The following is a 25,155-nucleotide window of genomic DNA, read 5'->3' on the forward strand; positions in this document are numbered from 1 at the left end:
ATTCTGGAAGCAAAATAGTTAGATTTCAATAACATGAAATGCTTTGAACAAATTTTGAAATAAAGAATAATTAAACATATGAAGGAAAATGAAAAATAAGATGAAATATGGCACTGTCATTCCAAAGATAAAAATAGCAGATTTATCATGCATAATCTGTTTCACTAAGTAAATAATCCTCTTGACAAATAAAGTGTGGTATCATTTATCTGGACTTTGGTAAATCGTTTTATACTGTTACACGTGAAGCTGGAGAAAAAGGGGTTTGGAACCAAGATTATAATGGGCTGAGTAACTGGTCAATGGGAGACAGAATGGGCTACTTAGATAATAGGAGGCTAGAAGGAAGTCTGGATCTTGGGATTAATTTATTAAGTATAAAGTTAATTACTTAAGCACAAAAATAGGCACTAATGAATTCTGCTGATGCCAGAAGAATAGAGAAAAAAATCACTACATTATATGGGAAGAAATGAAGGTTATATGCTTGGAAAGTCAGACAAATTTCCACAAATTAGGTTATCATTATCCCAAAAAAAAAACTCAGCTGGAAAAAGACATGCACTAGAAAAGTACAGAATGAATATGGTTCATTAATGTGATCTGTCTATTAAAAAATTAAGTCAGATCCAGGATACAAAGCATTACATCTGCAATATGTTATACAATACTGGTTGCCTATACTCAAGAACTATCTAGATCTGGCAGAGAGCAAGCCAAAAGAATAAAACATTATTTTAGATTGAAAGAATAAAAGGGCTTGCCCAAGCCTTGGAAAATGGAGGCTGACAGGAAGCATGTCCATAAATATACACAAGAGTCAGGAAGGAACTACTTAATTCCAGCACAAACATTGATACAAACAAATGGCAAATCAGTCAATTCCACACAACAATTAAAAGTAGCTTCATTATAATACAAGGGGCTTCAACAGCACCCTAAAACTAGTATGGGAACAAAATGTTAATCAGTTTAAGTCAAAGCTTTCTATGAGATGTACTTGCCTGTGGAGGGTCATGACAGGGTTAAGTTGGAGGGGAATTGCAAGTAGCAAGCCGTGGGAAAAGGTGAATGGGGGAACTGTTACCAGCTCGGACAAGAAGGAGTCTCAACAGGAGCCTCAGACAAACATACCCAAGGACACCGGTGCAGCTGGGAATGATACATCCTGAGAAAGTACAGATAAACCAGCAGAAGCCAGTGGGAACCAAGGTTAAAAACAAAACAGCTTTTCTCCACCTAGGAAGCAAGTAGCAAGATACAAGGCGTGACCGCTGTGTGCGTGATCGATGCAATGACTGGCTACCTGTGACAATCTGCATGATGACTGGCTTAGCAAAGCGTAGCTGCTTCAGCGATTTCACAGATAACTTCTTAGTATAAATATGCTCAGATACAAACAATAAAGGTCTCAGGACACAAACCCTCCTGAGCCCTTGCCAATAATCTGCCACACCTGCCCATGACTGGAGAATGCTGGAGGTCCCTCCCACTTCTGTGTACTCATGCTTGGAATTAAACATTTAAGTTATTTGCTGGATCAGAGCTATATTAAATAGTGGTCAAGTGCAACACATTTTGGAAGAGGAAGGAGAAAGGAAAGAACTCAAATCAATATCATTATCTGGACAAAATTTGATGATAACTTGCCAGTATGCCTATTATGTTAATAACAAAACCTTACAGTATTCTATCACTCTCAAAGGGATTAAGTTCCACTGAAAAGAGGCTCATTTGCAAGAGTTTAAACATATCAGCAGACATACATACTAATTAGGACTCTACTAGAAAATTTCTTCCAGTTTTCCTTTTCTTCTTCACATTGCTACTGCATTTTAACTATTCCAGTTCAGTTCTCTGCCTATTTTCAGGATTCGTTTTACCTTGTGTTATATCTCCTATCCCTTTTTTGAAGCCATATTCTTCAATTTATGCAAAAAATAATCCTCTGAGTAAAAGTGGTCTGAATATTTCTCTTTTCTGTTTCATCTAGCAGTCTTTCTTCAGCTTTAAAGAGGCTGTTGGGGGGGAGGTTCATTTGTTCATCACTCTTTAGTGAATGAAGCTTTCCCATATTTTAGTAGGATTAGGGAAGGAGGAAATAAACAGTGAAAGAAAAACAGGAAAGAAATTAAAATCTGTGTACTGCTTCTATTTTTCCATATGCTCATGGTTTGCAAGATATAGGCAGGCCTAGGTTTAATATAGTGTGTTTATGGGAAAAGAAGTATATAGTGGAAAGACTAGAGCAGCAAACAAATTATGGTCCCTCTGTGAGCACTACCTAAAGTGGCATATGAATTCATGTCACATCCCCGTGGTTTTGTATTTTCCAGAGGTTATTAATAATAATAATGCAAGGGATCAATTACTGAGATATTAAATGGCTAACAGTTTAAATTTAATTCAGTTTGGTTCTAAAAAATCCATTCTCAAACTGTGCAGTTGATGTTGCCCTCAAACTGTAGAGCTGATGTTGCCAATACTTGCATTATTTCCACTTACTGTAGGATACTTCTAGTTAAATACACATTCAGAAGGTGAGGTAGCTAAATTTGACACTCTGCAATTCTCTACTATGCCACACGCAAGGGCTGTATGTACTAATATGCACAAATATTTCTGCTCATTTCCAGAGCTCAGTTTTAAAGTTCTATTTTTACACTCACAGCATTTTAATTGCAGTATACTGATTTGTGTACTAGAGACAATCTATGCCTTTTTTTATCCATTTCCAGCATTAATAATGTCTTAATAAATGACAGCATTGGACAAGATCACACGGTGTTTATTCATGCTTTGTACCATTCATCAAAGAGTTCTCAATTTTTAGGCAAATAAAACAACAGCAATTGAAAAATCAATTTTCAGTTTGGTTCTATGACTCTGGTATTTAGCCACAGAGAAGACTATGGCATAATTCTTTCTTTTATCTGACAAGGATTACCTACTCTGATTATGGAAGAATTATGGAAGAGAAAAAGGCACATGAACTAACATTGATATATTTTTTGTTAGAAATTTTTTTTCATAACGGTAATGATAAAAATTCATAGAGCAAAGTCTTCATTCATTCCATTAATGCATACTAACAGTGTGAAGGAATGACAAGTCCAAAAAACTTCCCTATTTATATAATAATACTATTTCCTCTTCATGCAGAGGATCCTGCTATGCTAAGTGATCTCAGGACCAGTGAGCATGAAAGAAGTCATTTTATACTTTTTTGTTTATTGCTCAAAACCTAGATTTGCAAGAACTTCAGTACAGAATTCTGTTCTGGGTTGTACTGTACCTGAAGTTAAAGTGGTCCAATCTTTGGCAGCTTTGAAACAAATATTAATGATTGACTTTTTAGGTGAAAAATACTCCCTCATTTCAGTACAAACATAAAGAAGAACTACAGTCTAATGAATGTGGAAGTTTAATTCTGTAAATACAGAATACTAAGAAACTGTGAAGTATATTAAATCTGCTCCCCAACCCAGTTCTGTACATTGTATTAGCTTGATGCAAGGTGATTGTAAAACATTTAAAGAGCAGACTAACCTCAGCTGTGCTATGCAAAAGAATAACACTCCTAAGGGTGGCTCCAGGCCAACTTTTCTAAGAGAGCTATGTGGCAGTGCCACAAGGACTTTTTTTAGATGGAGGACAGCAGTGTGCTTGACTAAAAGGTAGTGCAAGACAAAAATAATTTCTCAAGAGAATGTGTCTAAAGCCCATTCCCTTTGTGAACTTGCTTCCAAACGATATGGACATGAACAGAGTTTGAATCCTGAGCAGCAATCAAGATATACCATAAAAGTTAAATTCTCTCCTTTGCTTCCCCCACGGAAGAAACTTTCTATGTGGAGGGAGCAGTTGAAAGATACTCACTTTCAAGCATTTTTGGTTACTTGTTTTGATAAATATAACTTTACCACTTGCAAAGTAGCTTTATTACTGTACCACTTACCACAGCAAGGCAACTCACTTAGTAATGCCTACTTCTACACACAAGCACCGATAATGTAACAGCCATAGAAGTTATACTTGTAAGCAAAATCTGACTAAACAAGTATCACAATTATTTTACAACTTTCACTTTTCACCAGGCTCCTAGTTTATGAGGCTACAGTTCACATATTAAGTATATTCTACAGAATTCCAACAGTTCAGGTTGAATTTGTCCTTTGGACATAACTGAATAGCAGAAAGCTTTAATAACACAAGCTTTATGGAGTTTATTTTTCTGATGACATAAGCATTACAGATTCAGTAAGCATGTTCTTCTAACAATACTGAAAGCTTTTAAGTATATTTTCAAGATGTAGAGCAATGAGGAGCATTGGGAAGATGAAAGTGTCTATTACCCAAATATACATTCTAATTTCCTGTATAATTACAACGATTGTAATAAACAAAAGTAAGATTCTAGGAAATGAACATTACAAACAAACACTACAGATTAATTAATCCGAGAAACACAAAAATCGGGAAACAAGGCCCTTCATTTATTCAAACAATCTCACCATTTATTATAACACCAGACCAAATTTAATTTCTGGTAACAGAGAACTACTACTCCAAAAGAAAAATCAATATATGTTTACTGGATATGTGTTTTGCATTGGTCTAACTTTACTATATTGAAATCAGTGGTAATTTTACTGCTGTCTTGAAAAAATTTCTGCTTAGCCCAGCGGTTAACCCTTTAGTATAGGAATTTTACTATAGGAATAGGTTTGGCCTACCTGAGCATATCTGAAGGCAGAAATGGTTCCTTAGCTACCTGATTCAGACTCTGGTAAGTAGGTTGCTAGGCAGTAGGGAAAAAAACAGAGAGTGGGAAACACTTCTACTATGCATCAAAAGGAATGGTAGAGAGAACAGTAACTGCAGTATCATTAACATCGTTAACCTTCTGAATGTTCATGATGCTTCAGAAGAATATGTGAGGAAAAGAATGAAAACAGTGTCCCTCACCATACTAGCCAGAAGATCTGGCTATCAACACCTATTCAGGAAAAAAAAAAAGAAAAAAGAAAAAAGAAAGAAGTGAGTGATTCAAAGAAAAGAAAAACAAAAACATAGATATGGTGCTATTTAATGTCCAGGACCTCAGAAAAGCATTTGACATCTAGAACGCAGGAGGCGCTTTTCCTGAGGATGTGCAGTACTGTCCTTCTGCTTATTAGAGACTCAGAAGAACAACTAGTATGTAGAAGAAAACTTTTCAGTTTATGTATTAATTTTGTCTTTATGTCTTCTTCTATAGTTTCTTCCTTCAGGAACAGTCAATAAACGTGAAAGATTAACCAAAGAAAGGAATTAATGTTGGCACCAGAGCTAGACAAAAATGTTAGAATAATTTTTGCTTCCTTGAAAACATATGAAACATATTTATCAGAGTATCAAATAGCAAATAACTGTTGCCTTGCAGATGAGGAAAAACATCAAAATTCCTTAAGCTCAATTAAAAAAAAATCATAAAAAGTATCTGTCTGAAACAGAGACTATGGGTGAATTAGTCCAGGAAGGGCTGTCTGCAGTATGCTGCTTCATTTACATTAACACACTCAAATACATGTCCCTTCTCTTGACATTGTTCACAGGCATATGAGAAATCTAATACTGCTATATTGAAATGACAGCATTAGATCTTACTAGCAAAACTATATGGAGAGGAAAGAGCTTTCCAGCTGAAAAAGTCACCAGGTCTATAACACTAGAAGGCTCTGCAGTATAGCAAATATTCTGATACTTGCCTTGTATTTCACAAGATGACTTACAACTGCAGAAAATTTACTTCAGCAAGAGGAACATCTGCATCCTTGTATTATAGGTTATCTTCTGGAGGGAAAAGGAAAGATTCACAAAATAATCCAGCTGAAATAGCGAAAGATTGTGCTGTGCAATAGGGAAAGATTATGCTGTACAATGAAGAAAAAAGTAGAGTTCCTTCCTCCTCTCTTTTCCCTACTCCCTCAAAATCGTTAAAAGCTTTCTGAAAAAATTTAGAACAAAACAGGCATGCTTGATTTTTTTTAATAGTTACATCTTTTTTTAATAGTTGCAGGAAGAAGATCTGCACAGCTCTACTCAGGTACAGAGAAAAATCTCTACGAAGACTCCAGTCTTAATGCTTTCTTGTTTCCAGTATGGATACTGTGGGGATATCATAACAGTGATTGTGCCACTTAAGCAAAGATCTGCCTTCAGGAGCTCTGAAAAGGTGCAGTGTGGAGCTAAGTCTAATTTTATTAAAGTCAGTGGTATATTTTAACTAAGCACTTGGCTAAATCAGCATTCACTGAACAGAAGGACAAAATTTACCCTGACTGTTCCTGAGGGAAATAAAGAAGATAAAAAAAACCTAAATTAAAGGAATGATGTGGGTGGTCAAACATTGGAACAAGTTGCCTGGAGGGGCTGTGGAATCTCCAGCCTTGGAGATTCAAAGCTCTCCTGGACCAGGTCCGGAGGACCCTGATCTAATATTACCAACTTTGAGCAGGCAGTTGGACAAGATAATCTCCAGAGGTACCTTCTAATCTGAATTACTCAACGATGCAGCTTAGTTAGAGAAGGCCCTTACCTTTAAATACTTACATGATCAGTGAAGTCCTGGAAGAGAGAACAACTAGATTCCTATCTAGCACTCAAATGGATTTAAGGAAACAACTCTTGTTCTAGTAGTAACAGAACAACATGAATAGGTTTTCCCTTGCATCATTCCATTTTTTCCCTTAAAAAAAAAACCATATTTTTTCTTACTGCATTGTCATCCTATCTTCCTATCTTCAGCTGCTTCACAGCTTCACAGACAGTTGAGATTTCTTTGACTTCTGACATAAACATAGCTGTTCTATGCAAAGCAGTTTTTCCAAATTAAATTGCTTCTGAAAGTCTAGCTATACTTCACCAAGGAGGGGAGAGGAGGAAGAGGACACTTGTTACTTGGAAGGATAATCGGTCAATTTAAATTGAATTTCTGCTGTTGTGAGTAGCAATTAAAATGTGGGTTTTTTTCATTTGATGTTATCTTGGGAGGCTACTTGCTGCCTGATTACTTGTTCAAAATCTAGTTTTACTTCATGTGGAACATGTTTCTTCCTTACTCTGCCAAAATTACAGTACTGCAATAGCACTGGGGAAAAAATTCATGTTTGAACTTTTATGGAATGCATGTTCCAAGAATTGTTCGTTTCAAGAATTTAGGGGTTCTTGTGTCTGATCTGAGCACTCTTCCATCACCACAATTTGCTCACGTTCTTTTGTTCCCACAATAAAAAGTACAAAATATAGGACAAGATTTTCCTTTTCTGATTTCAAGACAGAAACAGTCATTATACAGAAAGTTACTGAAATGCTAGCTATGATCACCCTTGAGATCTCAAGGATTAGGACAGATTTCTTATATAGGTTAGTATTTCTCCCAATACTATTTTAGACATAATGTTGCCTGTTGGTTAATATGCTGGTCTATTAACAGAGTTATTGAGATAGGTTAATAAAGAGTTTGTTTTATATTAGTTTTACTCCATACACTGCAAGTTGTTAAGTTTTCTTGACTAAATCATGACAGAAGTTTAAATCAGAAGTCTTGAGGAAGCCTTTACTAGCTGCGCTTTCTGGGTAAACTCACTACTTGAATGACCACAGGAAAGCTATTTCATTAAATACATAGTCATAATGTAAATAACCTACCTCTCATTTCTATGGAGTATACTAATACAAATAATTGGCTATTCAAACCAGAAATGTTAAGAAGTATTTTCAAGACCACAATGTGATATACTGTTGACAAATGCACCAAAACATTGCTGTAATACAAGTGAGGACAACCTGAATATCTTAGGCTATGCACTGATATAATAACCTGTATGAACTTTTTTGTTTTTTATGCAAATGCAACACAAGTTTATAATGACAGATAACACAGCAAAGTGACTTTTTTGTATATTGATACAGCTACCAATCAATCTGGACACTTTCAGAAAAGCTGGGCATTACAAACACAGTCTTGGTGAACTGTATTTCATACATATTTCCATTTAGGTTGAAGGAACTATGATTTACTGAGCTTGAAAGGGAAAGTCATTTTTCAAACCAGTTCCAAGAAATGGTTGTTTCTTTTAATTAGAATCATATGAAAAAGCTATGTAAGAACAACGCTGAAGAATAAATTACAGTAAATGACATTTTGTCATGCTTAGCTATATAGGACTAATGTGAATTAAGAATCTTGATATTCTAAACATAAAAAGTCATGCAGAGTACCTTAATTTTCCATTAACAAATGGAAAAACGAATCACAGCAGTCTAACAATTTTTTCATTTGACTTCAAAAACACACAGATTACTAGATACCCCCATCAGCAAGACCATTTGAAAAGGGGTAATTTAGGAAATGTTCCTGCATAAGGATCAGTGGTTATAAAACTGCTAAAGTGGAAGAAAAAAGTCTGAATAAACAACTCTGCAACTGGACAGATATTTATATTTGATCTGATACTGCAAGGTGTTTTATTTAAAAGATCTACTAAATGGATACAAATTGCTACCTAAGGACAAAATTTTTTGCTATGCTTAAGCAATTTTAACAAGTTTTTAAGATACAAGACACATAAAAAAATCCAGTAAATATGGTGCAAATAAAACCATTATCTGTGTCACACAGCATCAGCTTTTGTACAAAAACCATCTAATATCTGACAATAAGAGCATCATATTTCCCTCTCCCTGTAAAAACTTTTTCAACTTCTAATCATTTCTTCTCAGAGAAGGAAGGAAAATTAGGAGCTCTGAAACGGACCTTAACTTGGTATTTTAGACCTAGCCTGTCCTTTGCCCTGTTCTCCTTTATAGCAAATTTTCAGCTATTTTCAAGATGCAGTCTTAACAGTATTTGCACAGGAAGAAATGTAGAATTTGCATCTAAATCAAAAAAGGGCTGGTAATTCCTGCATAGACATACGTCAATTCAGATGAAACAGGTACAGAATTTAGCGTCGCATGTTCACTAAATGCCTAAGCCTAAACAAACTATTAAGTAAAAGGTGAAGAACTCTAAAAGTATAATGGAGATGAAGAGATCATGTGTCAAGTTAGAAGACCAGCACCAGTTAAGTCAACCCAAAACAGAACCAAAAAACATTATCAAAGTTACTGTGTGATTATGCTTTCTACATAAGAAACTATTACCACTTGTACATGGACCCAAATACTGAAATTAGATGAAGTCTGTGGGGAATAAGGGAAGTAACTACAACAACCTCAATAAGAGATTATAACAACTTCACAGAATAGACCCACAGAGAATTACAGAAATATGGTTTAAAAGCTTCATTCAAAGAATACAATTGCACATAGAAAGTAATTAAGGTAATCGAGTGCAGAATCATAAATACAGTGCGTAAGACAAAAATTTTAAAAATTGCAATATTACCTTTATAAGATATTGGCACTCATAAGTAGTGTTGATTAATCAAAGTGGACAAATGGCTTTTCATCTTTTGACAAAACAAGAATTTAAGGAGGAGAGATGAAATGTCATTTAAAATTAGGACAAGAACAAAGCAAACAATAGGAGACGTGAGGCAAGGAACAGTTTATGAAGACAGAATACTATCACTTTCAAAGTGTGGTGGCATTTCAGGCTCCACAGCTGCTTACAGAACTGAACAACTAATTCCTTCTACGAAATGAGAAAAACTAAGCATTAGGAAACTTGAACCTAACATTGAAACAATTAAGGCTGGTACACTATTATATACTTACCAACGCTCTTGAGTATAGAGAGTAGAATTTTAGAATATGATCTTTACATACTAGTACTGATGTTCCTGTACATTAGGGCAAATTTGGAATTAAGACTAAATCCTGGACACTGAAGAGCAGATGATTATTTAAATTTCATCCAGATATAAAGACAGCTTTGCTAACTTAATGAAAGATACTGCTATAATGAATTGTCATGGTTGAATAAATGCCAAAGAAGTGTTATGTAGGTAGTTTTATGACTTTTTATGACTTCGAATTCAGAAGACCATATATAAGTGCTAGAAAAATGAAACAGGAAGGTGTTCAATAATATTCTTTGAAAAAAATTAGAATCTAAAATATGTAAAGGTTTACAGAATATTTATGAAGCTTTTTACACTGGTACATTTCATAGCTTTAAGTTACAACTGTACTGCTCAGTGGTATGTTAAATAAACCAGGAATTTGTAATTCTGCACCTAGACCTTTTTTGAATTCTTTGAATCTGACTGGTGCTTGTTTTACTTACTAACACAGACAGCTCCAAAGAGGTGGCAGTACTGACACATAAACAATGAGAGACAGGTGAATCAGAGACACAAAACAACTTGCCTGAAGTCATATAACGGACCAAAAAGAGAATAGAAAGTATGTGTAGACCAATCCAGCAGGTTATTAACTAGAATGTGAGATCATCTTTACTAACATTTTTATTATTTGGTTGCTTATGTTAACACTCCCAAAACAGTAGCTTTTCAGACACTCAGGCAGGATATGAAAGTTCACCCTCAGAAAACTAAGACAAGATGGCACAAGTTTAGGAAACAAAAAAATTAATGGGACATTTTTATATGATTTAATGTAGGCTACACATCAGAAACAGGTCTTTAAGAAGGGCAGTATGTATGAAACTAGATATGGTAAAATTAATTTGTCAAGAATGGTGTTTTTTCTATGCAGTATTTCTCCTTTCTGTCACTCTGTAGGAAGGCATCATAAATTTAATACAGCAAGGCAGTAATGAAAAATTCTAAATTTTTATAAACGCAGTATTTTACAGACATTATTTATTACATTATCAGTTCTATTTCTGCGTAACAAAGTTGACAGATGGAATCATGTCATTTTATGACATCAATATGCTGCTATATTCCTGATACAAAGCAGATCAGTAATCAAATTCAAACCATCACTTTCTGCTACTCAAATTAAGATATGACACATCAAAGGAAGCTTGGGAGAAAATTTATTCTTTAAGACCTAAGCCAGCCTCTGTTAACTAGTGATGGGCAAAGCTGAAAATAGCTCGATATTCCACAAAGTATGGAAGAGTTTCCTGTCTGAATAACTTAACTGCATGTTTTGTAAATCCCATTCCAACAACTTATTTGAAAAGTGGTAAATGGCAGAGAGTGGTAGAAACCCATGGTACTCTACTTCCCCATTTGGCAAAGAGAGCTTCTCCTTCTGAATTTTAATGAACATTTGCTAATTTGTGAGCAGGGACCAGCAAGGGAGAGAGTTCCTTTACAGACAGCAGTAGTAGAATATAATAGTAATTTTGGCAGTACTGAACTAATAGGAACTTCCTAAGCAAGCTGATAAAACATTTAAATTGAAGGAGCAAAGAGGAAAAAACATTCTGTAAAGTTCAGTGGAAAAGTGACAGATACGATGGAAATCAGTAAAAAGTGCATGGGAACATTTACCATCTCCTCTAATTAAAATGCTGCAAGTAAGAGGTTTCAAACCTCAAAGTTTGTGTAAATGCAGCCTGATGGATTGGGGGGGGGGGGGGGGAAATCAACAGTTCTTGTTTTTTCCCCTTGTGAGGGAGCACATTTCTACAAAAAGGCACAAACCTGTTTATTTTGAGGCAGTTTTATTTGGGAAAGCATGTGGTATTGAACATTTTATAACACATTCACTGCTGCTGGGAGCCTGATAGAGAGAATTTTGAAAAACATGGCCACTTGTTTCAGTGCTCAAATCAAAGATGGTGGTACTTTCTAAACACCTGAAATTTTGTAAAAGACTCTGCTTGCAATTTAAGAATTAAGACCCTGGTCCACTGTCATACAGTGCTACAGAACTGCAATCTTTACAGCTGTAGATAGTCACTGGAGGAAGCGCCTATCTATACATTACTTCCCCACAAAATAAAATTAAAAGAATCCACCCACCACTTGTCCATTCTGAGGATTTTTATGAGCGTATGGGGGTCCACGGATGTGATTCCACATTTGACCAGATGTCATCGCAAACACAACACACTGGAAAACAGAAAAACAATACATTTATTTATCCAGAGGAACTGAGTAGAAACCCATTTTGTTGGTGATGTTACTTTTAGGCACATAATTGTTTACCTAACCAAATACCATATCTACCTCTATTAGATGCTTAGATGTTTTTTTCAGAAGTGTTGTTCTCATAAAATTCTTAATGACTTCTGTTAGAAAATGAGTTAGCTCAAGACAGGGATTTTCAAAATCTCACTTGAAATAATCCTGTTTCTATGTGCACTTGGAATTGCCACATTTGCACATCTAAATGGCAAAAAGCATGCATGGCAGTAAAGGGCATTCATTGCAAATGTTCTGAAAATTACTGTTTGAAATTTATACAACCTTTTATGAAGTTATTTCTGTCTGTATTCTAATATGAATGTTTAGCCTAACTGTTTGCTTTCAGGTGTGTGAAATGATATTAAAAAAAATCAGAAAAAAGATCCAATTCTCAAAAAAAGATCTGTCCCATGTTACGAAATTCTTACATGTGTGTCCTATAAAACTGTTTCATTTTAGCTATGACAAAGAACAATGATGGAGTCTGTAGGAAAGTGAAATTCCCTATGAAAATAAATGTGGAATTACAGTAGGGATGTAAGAAAACTGTAAAAATGGACATAACTTGTTGCAGAAGGTCATACTGTAGAATCTACATGACAAAAATCACAGTCATAGCAATAGTCATTATCACTATCCTAAAGAGAAAAATATAGTATTTTTTGATTGCCAAATGAGAAGAACAGAAATGGAAAGCTTGGATCACCTAACCATGTCTTCTGATGTACTAACACATATTTCTTACAAAAACTCCAAGTTAGGTTCAGTTTCTATAAACACTTACGTATATGCTCATTTTTACTGCATATGAATAGTCCCACCGGCACAGTATGCTCAGAGTGATTTAAGCACATGGATCAGGAACCTAAAAATTCAAGACTAAGAGGGATGGAAAGTAATGTATTGGGTTGCCACAGTACACATTATGATGGTTAGCTAAACCAGAGTGGACTATTTTTTACTAGTAACAACTATGTTAAAGTGGGGAGGATAATCTTCTGCTTTTCTTTAAAGAATGCTTAGTAATATATTTGTGAAGTAAATGACAGCTAGTGAGGCTCTATTGCCCAGTAAACACAATATTGCCATTTCCAGTGATAGGCTTTGTACCAGCTTTGCAAAGTCTTATGATTGATTCTTGTTCGGCTTTATCCAAAGTTGTCTTGGTTTGCTTGGAGTTTTGTTTTAACTTATTTAGCTGTAACAGCAATTTTCCTAAAGACTAGGTGGTCATGCTTAGTTTATATTACTTTTGTTTATCTTTGCAGAATATAATCGTGTTTTATTGTTTTGTTTTATTTTATACAGATCATAATAGCAAGTAATTATTCTATTTAGGATGAAAAATTTATAACCAACAAAATGATGCACTGTAGAAGAATAGAGGTATGAGATAATAGCAGAAGTCTCAAAAGTGGGAACACAGGATGCAGCATACCAGTATGGGAGGATAAGAGAGGGGGCACTGTATGACACTGGAGACCCCAGGCCTGTCATTATTTCACCAGTGGTCAAAGAAATACTGACCTGAGAGCTGGTCACAAACCGAACAAAGGACAAGCATCCAACATATTTAAGACAATCCGCATTTACACAGTAAATTCCAATGTACGGTGTAGTCGCAGATCAAGGAAGAAAGAGCAAACTGTAAAAGCGCTGGAAAATGATTTAAAAAAAAAATAGCCCCAGTGGACCCTACAGTGAGGAGGAAGAAAGCCTCAACATCATACTCCTCTCAGCAAAGAACCTGGGACGCTGATGATTCCCTATAACATCTCCCCGCCCCACACTAAAGACCCCGACCGCAGGATCCATAAGGAAACAGTGGAAGTGTGAGCATAACATTAGAGAAAGGAGAAGATACTAGGAAGTGTGTGTAATTGTATTCTTTTCTTTTCTTTTTTTTAATAATCAGATCCAGATTAATAATAATTCTCTGATTACACTGGTAAGATTTCAATTACACTAAGAACAGATTCTTGGCTTTAAATATAAGGCGTGTTTCATTTTGCCTGTAACAGGATTTGGAGTACAATAGTATTGTAATTAATATGGGAGATGACAACATATTGGTAGTGATTATTAGCAAATGGATTGTGTTTTAATTAATAATAGGCAATGAAGTGAAGAGAGTACACACTTCCATTACTGGAAAAGGGGACTAGATAGTTATTTCTATACTTTGCAGATTGCTTTAGCAGAGAAATTTACATTGTAATTTTGTCAATGAATTACACAGGAGATAGCAGACGCTTATGTGAAGGTAACAAAAGGGCAGAAATTGAAGATAAGAGTATAAAGGTGAGATCAAAGAGATGTTTTGAAAGGTCAAAAGTTAGAAAGCTGAAAAATAAAACACCAAAAGAGAAACAACAGATGCATATGGTTTACAAATCTTGGCTCTCTAAAAGTGAGCTTTCTATGAAAACAGTCACTTTACTCTTTCCTAAATTGCTCCATTTAATTTATGCTCCTCAGGGCAAAATCTGCTTCCATATGGGAGGATAAAATAAAATAATTCACTTTATATACAGTAATATGCTTTATAACTGATAATTCTCTCAAATGACTGAAGATTTTTAATGTTTGCCAGTACAAATACATCGCCTCATAACACAGTAATGTCTAACAAAAAACGGCCATAAAGTGCTTTGTTCTTTAAATGGAGAGAAACTAATTTCAAGTATTAATATTATTGAAAAGGAAAGAGTTAACAGCATGGTTACTTATCCTAAAGGCATCTTTCAAATTCTTCCAGTTCAGATTGTTAGCAATCAAGAAAACTAATCCAATACACTATATCCTGGATCAGGCATGATTTCCTTCCAAGATGCACCTCTTCAATGTGTATTTCAAAATGACCTTTTCAGAAGGCAAATAATGTTCTCCAGCTTTTGACTTGTCCTATTCAACTCTTAATCTATTTTAAGTATACTAAGAACACAGGAATTCCATCATTTTCCTAAAGCAAATATTCAGTATGCTACAGATAGCACTTGACATTCAAGATCAGTTTGCTCCATTCTATATTCTCCTATTGCTACCACCCAGTACCAATCCACTGTATTCATTACTGGAATCTGCACAACTTCAAACGCTTGCAAAATATCCTCAGAAGGAATATATACCTCATTACTTGTAGAACTTATACATACATGATAGATACACTGATAGCCAATGCTTACCACTATGAAATTTCAAACTCCCTTGCTTCCATACGATACCATGCTTTGGGATCCAAAATTTCCAAAACACCTAGTTTACTCCTATACTGATTCGGTGTTTCCCAAAATTAAAGCTTCCCAAATTCCTTCCTATTAATAAGCAATTTGCAACATGTGATTAAGGACTTCACATTTATCTAATGGGTTCATATTTTATGGATTTCAATGGAACAATCCATACGCAGAGAAATGGCCCATTTCCAGTTTTCTAGAATTTTGTCAAAGTATAGAAGACGAATAGTGGAGAAGAGGAGAAGATTCAAGCCGAGGCATTTTCCTCTGAGCAGTTCAAAAGACTTACAGCTTCACTTACATGCTTCACTTACACTTACATTAAGCACAGGAAATACTATTGGTTACATACTGTTATTTGATTCTGGAACAAATACATATTTTGGTGTGCTAATTATTGTTTAATTCAGGTCATCTCTAAGATAATTAATTAGGACACCAATAAAAGACTGATGCATATCAATTTGAGCTTTCTGGGGGTAGTGTATCCTAAAAAAATATCATTGAGTAACATATTAATCTAGAAAAATATATGGAACAAAACATGACAGACTATTTTGGAATAGAACTGTCGGAACTCTGTATTTGGGCTCAGGATACTCCAAGTGACAGCCTGGTACTAAGATGACAGATTTTTCTGCCCCTGATTGAAAAGGGGTAGAAAACCTCATTCTGTCCAGGCTCTATAGATCATAATTTACAAAAGGAAATGGTCTACTTGAAATCTAATCCTGTAGGTGGTTCATTTAAAATCTTCTCTCCTACACTTGAATTTTATTCCTTGCTGAATGTATGGGGAAGATTAACAAATTGTTCATTTAAACAAAATGCATGCCACGTACACTGGGAGGAAATGCTAATGACAGCACATGAGAGAAAACAGCATAATCAGTAACCATAATTCAAGAATAATGCCAAATATTAAGGCACTCTAAACACAGAGCTTGCTTTAAGATCTTGTTAATCATTTAGATATAAAAATGAATGAGCGTCCAACAGGTACTAGGCAACTTCATCTCTGAATTGATTCAGTACAAGCTGCCAATGGACTCATCAGCTGAGGGTGTCACAAGAAGATAAATATCCTCTCGCTCAAGTCAGAGCAGAACAACAAACTACCAACATGGGGTGGCTCTGAAGAGGCAAACAGAATCATAGGATATAGCAGTAGCCTATTCCTGCCAGAGCTGCAATATGAATGCCATGCACAGGTAAACTCATTTTACATTCCATCTACAATTCTAGCAACACACTTTCAAGACGTATTAATTCAGACTGATGCAGGTTGAGAAAAATCAAGTGAAACAATTGAGTGAATAAACAGACCTGTATTACAAGGGGAAAGTTGAAAAGCTTGGCTTATGCTGTACAAAATACAAGGACAAAATGAAAAAAATATATATTGTTCTCAATTAATACACTAATATGCTAATGCAGAAGGAAGGAGCAGATCTACTAAGCTGTAAAATGCTGGATTGGACTCAATAACCCTAGATTCTCTTCCAGTCTTGGTACCCATGCTTCTGCCTCAGTGCTTCTGAAAATTAAGCCATAGCTGATGCTTCTCAAATGTTTCTTCTTTTGTCAGTCATATGATGGCAGAAATTGAATCAGTAACAAGCACTTCCTGATGCACCTTAATTGTCATCTGCTATCCTCACAAGCTATATCCCATCTAAAAGTGAGACAGCTATGTGGCACAGATCATATTTTTCCACCAGTCTTCTCAATTATTTGAAAACAATGATATTATAAATGGATACACTACAATACACTGTTAAGCACATTCAAACTTAATTGATCATTTATGGCTTGATGGTTTAGTTTATTAATATTTCGAACAGTCTATTGACTAGTTTAAAAATTTCTCTAAAGTTAACCCTACAAGATCTTCCAACTGTATTTTATGCTAATGGTAGAATGTTAAGGTCAGTACTATTGAAACCAGTTTTTCAAAGAATTTAATCTTTGTCTTTATTTCTTAGTTTTTGTATCATTTTCCCACAGCCACATAAAAGCCTTGGTTATTTTTCTTAACTTTTCCGATTATTCTAAAGTGATACAAACACTGATGTTAATATCCACAGAGTATATCATAACATTACTGCTTTTACCAAAAAAAGCTCTAAAGTTCAATACCAGTAATGAACATCAGTAACATTCTTTAATAAAAACATTTTCCTGCTAAAGTTCAGACAAAAAACTACAGCTAATTATAATATTGATTAATTTGCTGATTTTCAGTGAACAACACCTAGCAACTGATATTCACCATGAATGAGAGTCAGCCCCAAAATCTAGGTTATGAATCTTTGACTGACGGTACCATTCTGAACGATGTACTCATGCAATACCTTCTAACTTATTGTGCAGGTATGGAAACATACATACTAACATACAGAACAAATCAAAAAGCATTTTAGTATGAAAAATCTTCCTACCAGAGCGGCCATGGCCCAGCCGGTCTTGTTGTAGATGAATTCTAAATTATTTCTTCGCAGATATAACAAGCCACCAACAAGAGATACCAGAAGAGCCAGTGCAATTGTACCAGAATAGTTAGGAGGCCTGAATACTCTAATCTAGAAAAGGAAAAAAAATAAATGTATACATACAGATCACCTTCCATTTAAACAACCTGGAAGCATCTGAAATCTTGGTTTGCAAGGACTAATCAGTAAAGTTATCCTTAAATAAGGAAAAGTAGCCCTCTCTTTAATAAATACATAACATATGATAAAAAATAGTTTTAAGTACTATTTTTAAACAGATAACCCGTTACTAATCTGAAAACTTAAAAACAGAATATTCCATTATTATCTCTTCTTTAAGAAAAAGAAACTGTTCAACCCCCCAAAATTATTTCTTCAACGAATTTGCAAATGGGTATGTCTGAATTCAAAAGCAGCTACCTTTTGGATCTATCTGTTTTGTATATAATACTGCATGCATGCATTAATTATTAAGAACTAATTATCACAATATCACTACTTGTTTTCATTTAGAATAAGATTACATAACATTTAACGAAGCAAGACTGGAATATATTCTGCAAGTTGCAGAAGTTACCACAACTGCTATGACTGTAATTCATATTTTGTTTATTTTTAAGAGTCTATGCTTGAGAAGAAGAAAGGTATTAAGGAAAGATGGTACTTACTGTCAGTCCATCACAGACTACCAAGATACATTTGGCTCCAACTTTTAAAACTGTCAAAAGACTTACATGAACATCTGTTCTGTCAGCTATCCATTTAGCTAGCTGCTCAGCTGCAAATCCGATTCTCTGCAGGTCAAATGTGTCAGCTCTCTTGGGTTTACCTTTTGGAGGAAAATGCATGAAAGTCGGAGCAGAGTTCATATTCAGCTATAAAAACAGAAAAAATAGCAAAAAAAAATTAATAATGCTAGGCTTACAGATATTTACCTTTTATGTATCAGACAACAGAAGTCTAATTAGTATGAAAAATATTTGCCTTCTCAAATATAAATTACTCTTTTCATACATCCTCAAGTACAGTGCGGTGGAAAAAAGTGCTCAGAGCATTCCTTCCTGTTTCTTTCTGGTAGATTCTTTAGGAAGCTTAGTTATCCCATAGGGTATTTCATATGCAAACTTTTCTGAGTAAGAGTATCATATGCTCTAAAGTTCTTACACACAGTGCAGTGTGATTAGTAAAACAAAGTCCCCACTCTCTTTCAATTTATTAAAGCGTATTAGGTTCTAATTCCGGGAAGAAAAAAGTTTATACACTTTGACATTGTTTACTTGCCTAACTCTCACCAGTCTGAAGTTATCTAGTCTAAACTATTCATCCAGACTTCCCCTGGTTTCAAGGCAGACCCCATCCAGCAGTGTTTATTCTTTTCTGAATACGCAAAGGCCTAGAGAACTCGCTTAGGCTATGTAACTGCTCCTGGGAATGACACGAATGCTAATCCACATGCTGAAGTCATGGAATTACTCATGGTGCATACAGTTTGGAAGGTTGTTTAAATGAAACTCAAGGGAACTGAGGTCTTTAATTAAAGAAATAAAAAATCCATAATATGATAGAGGGTAAGTTCTGTCAGCTATATTTCATAGGGGAAAAAACTCAAAGATGATAAACAAATACATTTATATTTTTTATTTGCCACTTTATATTGCAACTTCATATTTATCTTGCAACTTGATCTGTGCAAGCTGATACAGGATAATATACTTTTGCTATACAAAATTCCTCCAAATTCAGTTTATTTCAGAAACAGTGAAATACAACACTTGAAGACATTTGAAAATTAACAAAAAAATTGGGGAAATATTTAAAGATGGTACAGTATGGAGTTCCTTAAATAACAAATGCAGAGCAAACTTATTTGTTTATTTGTTTTTATTTAATTGTATTCCTGCAAAATGAGTTTTATTACATTAGCAAAACATATTATTTAATCAAGTACAGAACTGAACTTATCATCAAAAATTACCAGTTATTAAAATATTTCCCATCTAAGCAAAAACTAGCCCTCTTCTTTAGTGAGCTGATTCAGAAACACAAATATTCTCAAAAGGTTAAGAGAAATGTTGCAAAATATTTTAATACAACATTTTATAAGATATAGAAACCTCCTGACATTGTATAGAGCTTGCATGCACTGGCTCTGCAACTGCTTTGTCATTTCTCTATAATAAGAATAAAAGCTGAAAATCAAAATCAAATTCCTTTTTTTGTTATGGCATCAATATTGTATTACTGGTAAGTAAAATTTAAATCTCTTATTATATGCACACATAAACACAAAGTCAAAACAGTATTTATGAAAAATCCACCTTAAAATAGATATCAGTCATTAATGTCCCTTATTCTTAACACTTTATTTCTCAAAGACAGCCAACAAAACTTACACATTTAATGTAATTTGGTGTAATTTTTATATGCTTTTAAATACATGTATCATCTGAAGCAAATTGAATTTGTGCTTTTTTAAACAAGGAACAAATTGGACAGGACTATTATGCATTGATTGGCTGAATGATGAAACAAGATATTTTGTATTATTGTAACCATGTAGGAGGATGGATAATTTTTTTAAAGCCCATCTGAACTAAAATTAATAGCAACATCTTAAGAACAGCCATTTTTTTTATACAACAAATTCCAAGATGATTATTGGAAACAAAAATATTTACTAAACACAGTAATTAAACTTTTATATATATTTAATATTTGAACAATAAATACTAAACATTTGCCCTGAAAATTTTTAGATCACATTTCAGTGAAGGTGGTTAAAAAAAAATCCTGAGAACTTCAACACTTGTTGTTCTTCTTAATCTGTGTTCTTAGTCCAACCAATGGATAAATATCAAACAGGAAAAAGTATTTTGGTATTTAGTATTATTTTTCAAGGGTTGCATTTTACTTTTCTCGACTACTCAATTTCACAGTAGACCTTACACTATTCTCCAAAAATTGATTCCTCACCCTTCATAACCGCTCCACAAAATCGAAAAAAACCTCTGCTCTTTTCCCTGAAGAACTTCCAAACAAACACAAAGAGTATTAGAGTTGAAGACTACCTCACATAAAGACTTTTAATTAAGAGCTTTTTTCCACAAAGATAAAGTAAAGGAAATATTTAAATGTAAAGTTACTCACACTGCACTTAACTCCAGAAAACCAAATTAACAATGGGTTGACAAAATTTCACATAAATTTACTATCAGCTAAAATCAAATATTGTAAACTATATTTGGAAAATGCTAAAAGTGGCCATTTGTATAATCGGTCTTTGCTAATATCATAGAAACTCTAGTACCTGGTATTTGTAACCAGGGAAAATTTATATAACGAAACACTTACAAAGGTATATACCCACAAACAGAAAACAAGTTTTCTCATGTTATTTAGCAAATTAGCATGCAGTTCTAAAAATAACTGGTCTGTACAAAGCAATTTAAGAAGTTTCACAGTATCTAATATTTACCTGCTGAAAAACATCCGCCCCTTCATCATAATCCACTATTGTGAAAAACAGTTTGTTTGAAAAAGCAGATGAATAGCGCCATGAATTGGCCAGCACTTGATACTCTTCATTAGCTTGCCTGTTAGAGAAAAGAACCAAGCATACATCAGTGTGGCATTCACTAGCAACAAAGAGACTGTAACCATCATTCTCAACACTGATACTATCAATTAAAAGAAGTTTCAGCTAATTACACAAATCCGCTTCTTCCTGCCCACCTTCCCCAGAATTACAAATACGTAAAATCAAACTAACACCAAAGACATCCCACAATATGTTAACAAAAAAAGGAAAACAAATGTTTTCCAAAATTAAAAGCCTTAAAGCAGGAGTGAAACAGGAGTAGCCTGAGTGGCATCACCCAAATCTGCTAACAGATCCATGCAAAGAGATGCTTGCACGGCTCTCGGGTACAATATCAGGATTTACTCACTGAAGACAGATATACATCAATTCTGAAATTAGTGGAAAAAACAAAGAAATGTGACTATAGTATTCTTCCTGAAGTAGAAAAACCATAGATGGAGGTCTGCCTACTTGAACAAAAACTGCTAAACACTGGAGAAATTATAGTAACTAATGGAACAGCAGCTTGTAAGTAGCATAAAACACTCAGCAATATTTCTATAAAACTTGTTTTACAAGTGATAAAAGATAAGTTTTGCACAACACAGAGGACTAAAAAAATCTTTTCTATCATCATTAGGAAGTCACACTGTCACTACTCAAACTTGTGAAAAAGCCTCCTCATTGCAATATTGTCAGCAGTCCTTCGCTGTCTCTGCATAGAGGAGAAGGATCTGGGATCCTTACCAGCAAAGAAGTTCTCCAAATACAAAATCCCGAACCATACAACCACAGATTCTCCCACAGGACATATCCATATGGACGAATAATTCAGAAAAAAAGAATTGAAAGAATCTTTGCACTACTTCAGGCTTTATGTATTTTCCTTCTCTATTTCCATATTACATATTAATTGTATCTATTATAGAGTCCAAACCAAGGCTTCACCATTTGGCAACTTATCTTTGTATGTGGAAGGATGAAAGAATAGTGTAACTGCATTCTGTAGCTTTTCTCAAAACAGTGTTTCTGTAAAATCAGTTTAATGTATATGATGGTCCAGAATACTATTTATTTAAAAGCTGTATCTGCAAAATTTGCTTTTGCTGCAACAGAGAAACTGTGCACTAGTCATTTATATTGTATTTTGAGAAAGCAAAGGAGGGGGGAAGAGGAAGATAGGGGCTCTTCTGACGCCTCTGATCCTATTTCCTTATAACTGAGATCAGCCTCAGGCACAAGCTATATTATAATTCCAGTAAAGCTATATTAAGGAATATACTGTATACAAGAATATCTATCATGAAAAAGAGTTAAAATGAAATTTGATCATCTCTTAAAAAAAAAAAAAAAATCCTATGAAGCACAATGAAACTAAACTTTCACCCTTATTACCTGATTGACCAAAAGCTGCTAATTATCACAGTTACTCTGCAGGCAAAATTTGTAATTATAAAAAATGTGTGATTTACACATTGGCCTGGTTATTTCTAGAATCAGGTATTTTACATCAAGCAGACTAACATATTCACAGCCATCCTGAAGAGGGCAGTCAGACAACATCAAAGGGATGCTGTAAAAGCTTAAGTAATATCGGTAGGGCATTGTTCTGTTAAACCTGCTATATTAAAGCTGGACCATCTTTATTATTTGAACAAGATAAGATCCCTTCATGCTATCATTCTTCTTAGTCTACCTTTAACTTCTGCTGAAACAATATTTCTGGGATATTCAGATACTCCAGTTATGCTCCAGCTATTTGATAAAACACTCTTGTTCTCCTCGATCTCCATGTATTTTGCATCTTTAAATTAAACTATTTTGAACTAATATAACAGGCATCAACCTTTTCAGAAAGTAACATTTTGCAAAAAGACCTCTTAAATTTTCTGCAACATATTTGAAGTTCAATTTCTTCCTCTCACTGAAGATAGTAAAGTATTCTGTAATATAAAATTACAGCAACTTTTGGTAAAAAGATACTGAAAAGACAAACTATAAACAACATAGCTGTTTGAATTTAATCACTACAAAAGTTGTTCAAATTCTAAATGCAAATACTTGCATTTACATATTGAAACCTAACTCTTCATTCAAGTAGTGAATAGAGAGCTGAAAAGCAATACTTATGTGCCATTTGAAAGCAATCCTCTTACCATTCTCACTCTGCACACAACTGTTTCCATCTCATCAAATAATTTTATATTATCCTTCTCATTTCCAGAAGTAAATAAGCTCTACTCACTAATGAAATTAAATTAATATTAAAGTATTTTAGAAACAGGAAAGTGCTGAACTTGAAAATAAAGCAAAATAAAGGCCTTTTCCTGTCCATCATCTAGAAGATCCTTTACTTATGGTGTCCATCATGTTTTCCAGTGCTACTGGACATGCATTTTCTGTTGCTGAGAGCCATCCACAAAACACAAACAGCACACAAAAAAGAAATATTGTTTCCAGTAATGACTTTGGTCGAGATTTGAAAGCCAAAACGTAAAGGAAGAAGACAGCTTGTGAAGAGGTGATAGAGATAATTCAGTGATGGAAATTTAGTACATGCTTTTTAAAGATAACAAACCTGCATGCACTATTACCCAGTCTGGTTTCATTACTTCCTATCACTGTAAATATAATACAAATAAACATATATGCAATGCAAGATAGTTGCTTACTACTAAGTCCCCCAGTTCAGTTCCCCCTCTCTCAAAGATTTGCCTATACGAATAACTTTACAAATTGCAAGTTGTCCCATTTACCACAATGGGACTACTAAGAACACAAAGTTTACTTTTGTGGGTCTCAGTAGAATTGGGGACTGAATGTGAAGCACAGGCAGAAGTGAGTATTACAGATAACTGAGGGGCCTGCAGGAGTGAGACTGAAACAACAAGGGACAGGGAATACAAAGCTATAGGATTACTACGTACACAACCACAAGAACATCACACAGTTATTTTATTAGAAGTACAATTAATTAATATTCTACATTCACTTTATAATTTCCTATGGACACACTACTAATGTAGTCAGCTGCATTAATAACATTTTGAAGTGTGGGTTACTCCTTTCCACATGAACCAGTATTAAAAAGCACAAGCATTTGGTTCAAAGAACCTCACCTCCAATTAACATCAGCTAGTATCGATACTTGTTAGTCCAACATCATATTAAGGAAAACAGAAACTGAATACTAGAAAAGAGTAAAACAGACTGTGGAATTCTTAGCCAAAGAAAGCAGTAAAAGCTCTTTAATTTTTGGCACACTGTAGGCTGTACGAAACACTTACAAATGTACAATCAGCAAAGAGCGCACTACCAGGTGACCTACCAGATACTAGCCATCTGTTTAAAGTAAACTATCATCAGTGCTAGCTTACCTCGCCGATTATTTTGCTGTTATTATCTGGAATGGTTTTTGCAAAATGAAGAGAGGAGGAGGTTAAAAAGCATCTGCAATTTCTTCTTGGTATCAAGACAATAAATTCGGAGAGTTTGCTTGTTATATTCTCAGTTAGGTTTTTGTTTTAGGGTTGGTCTGTTTCATTTTACTCAGCTTTCTGCAGACCCATAAAGTCATGGCTAAAAGCATTAAAGACTGTCCAGAAAATTCACCACACACTATGAAATTAAGAGACTATAAATACTGGTTGAAAACTACACCAATTTTACGATCTAGATCTCTATAATAAGGGAAAGCAAGTTAAAATCCATGATATTCTACTTACAGCATCCCACTATCTGCCCAGTATTTG

The 25,155-nt window shown here is 34.5% G+C and overlaps 1 protein-coding gene across 3 annotated transcripts in view; it reads right to left on the bottom strand.

The window, feature by feature from the left end:
* The window catches only part of TUSC3 (tumor suppressor candidate 3), a 139,343-nt gene that overhangs the window by 61,857 nt on the left and 52,331 nt on the right, over positions 1-25,155 (bottom strand). For all 3 annotated transcript variants that reach the window (XM_067297144.1, XM_013949579.2, XM_067297145.1), the window contains 4 exons: positions 21,299-21,416; positions 18,558-18,698; positions 17,773-17,913; positions 11,931-12,020 (listed from right to left, as the gene is read on the bottom strand). In XM_067297144.1, the coding sequence (XP_067153245.1) occupies positions 11,931-12,020; positions 17,773-17,913; positions 18,558-18,698; positions 21,299-21,416 (490 nt within the window). The remainder of the gene's footprint in view (positions 1-11,930; positions 12,021-17,772; positions 17,914-18,557; positions 18,699-21,298; positions 21,417-25,155) is intronic.

The sequence above is a fragment of the Apteryx mantelli genome, chromosome 5 (genome assembly GCF_036417845.1).
Source record: "Apteryx mantelli isolate bAptMan1 chromosome 5, bAptMan1.hap1, whole genome shotgun sequence".
NCBI lineage: Eukaryota > Metazoa > Chordata > Aves > Apterygiformes > Apterygidae > Apteryx > Apteryx mantelli.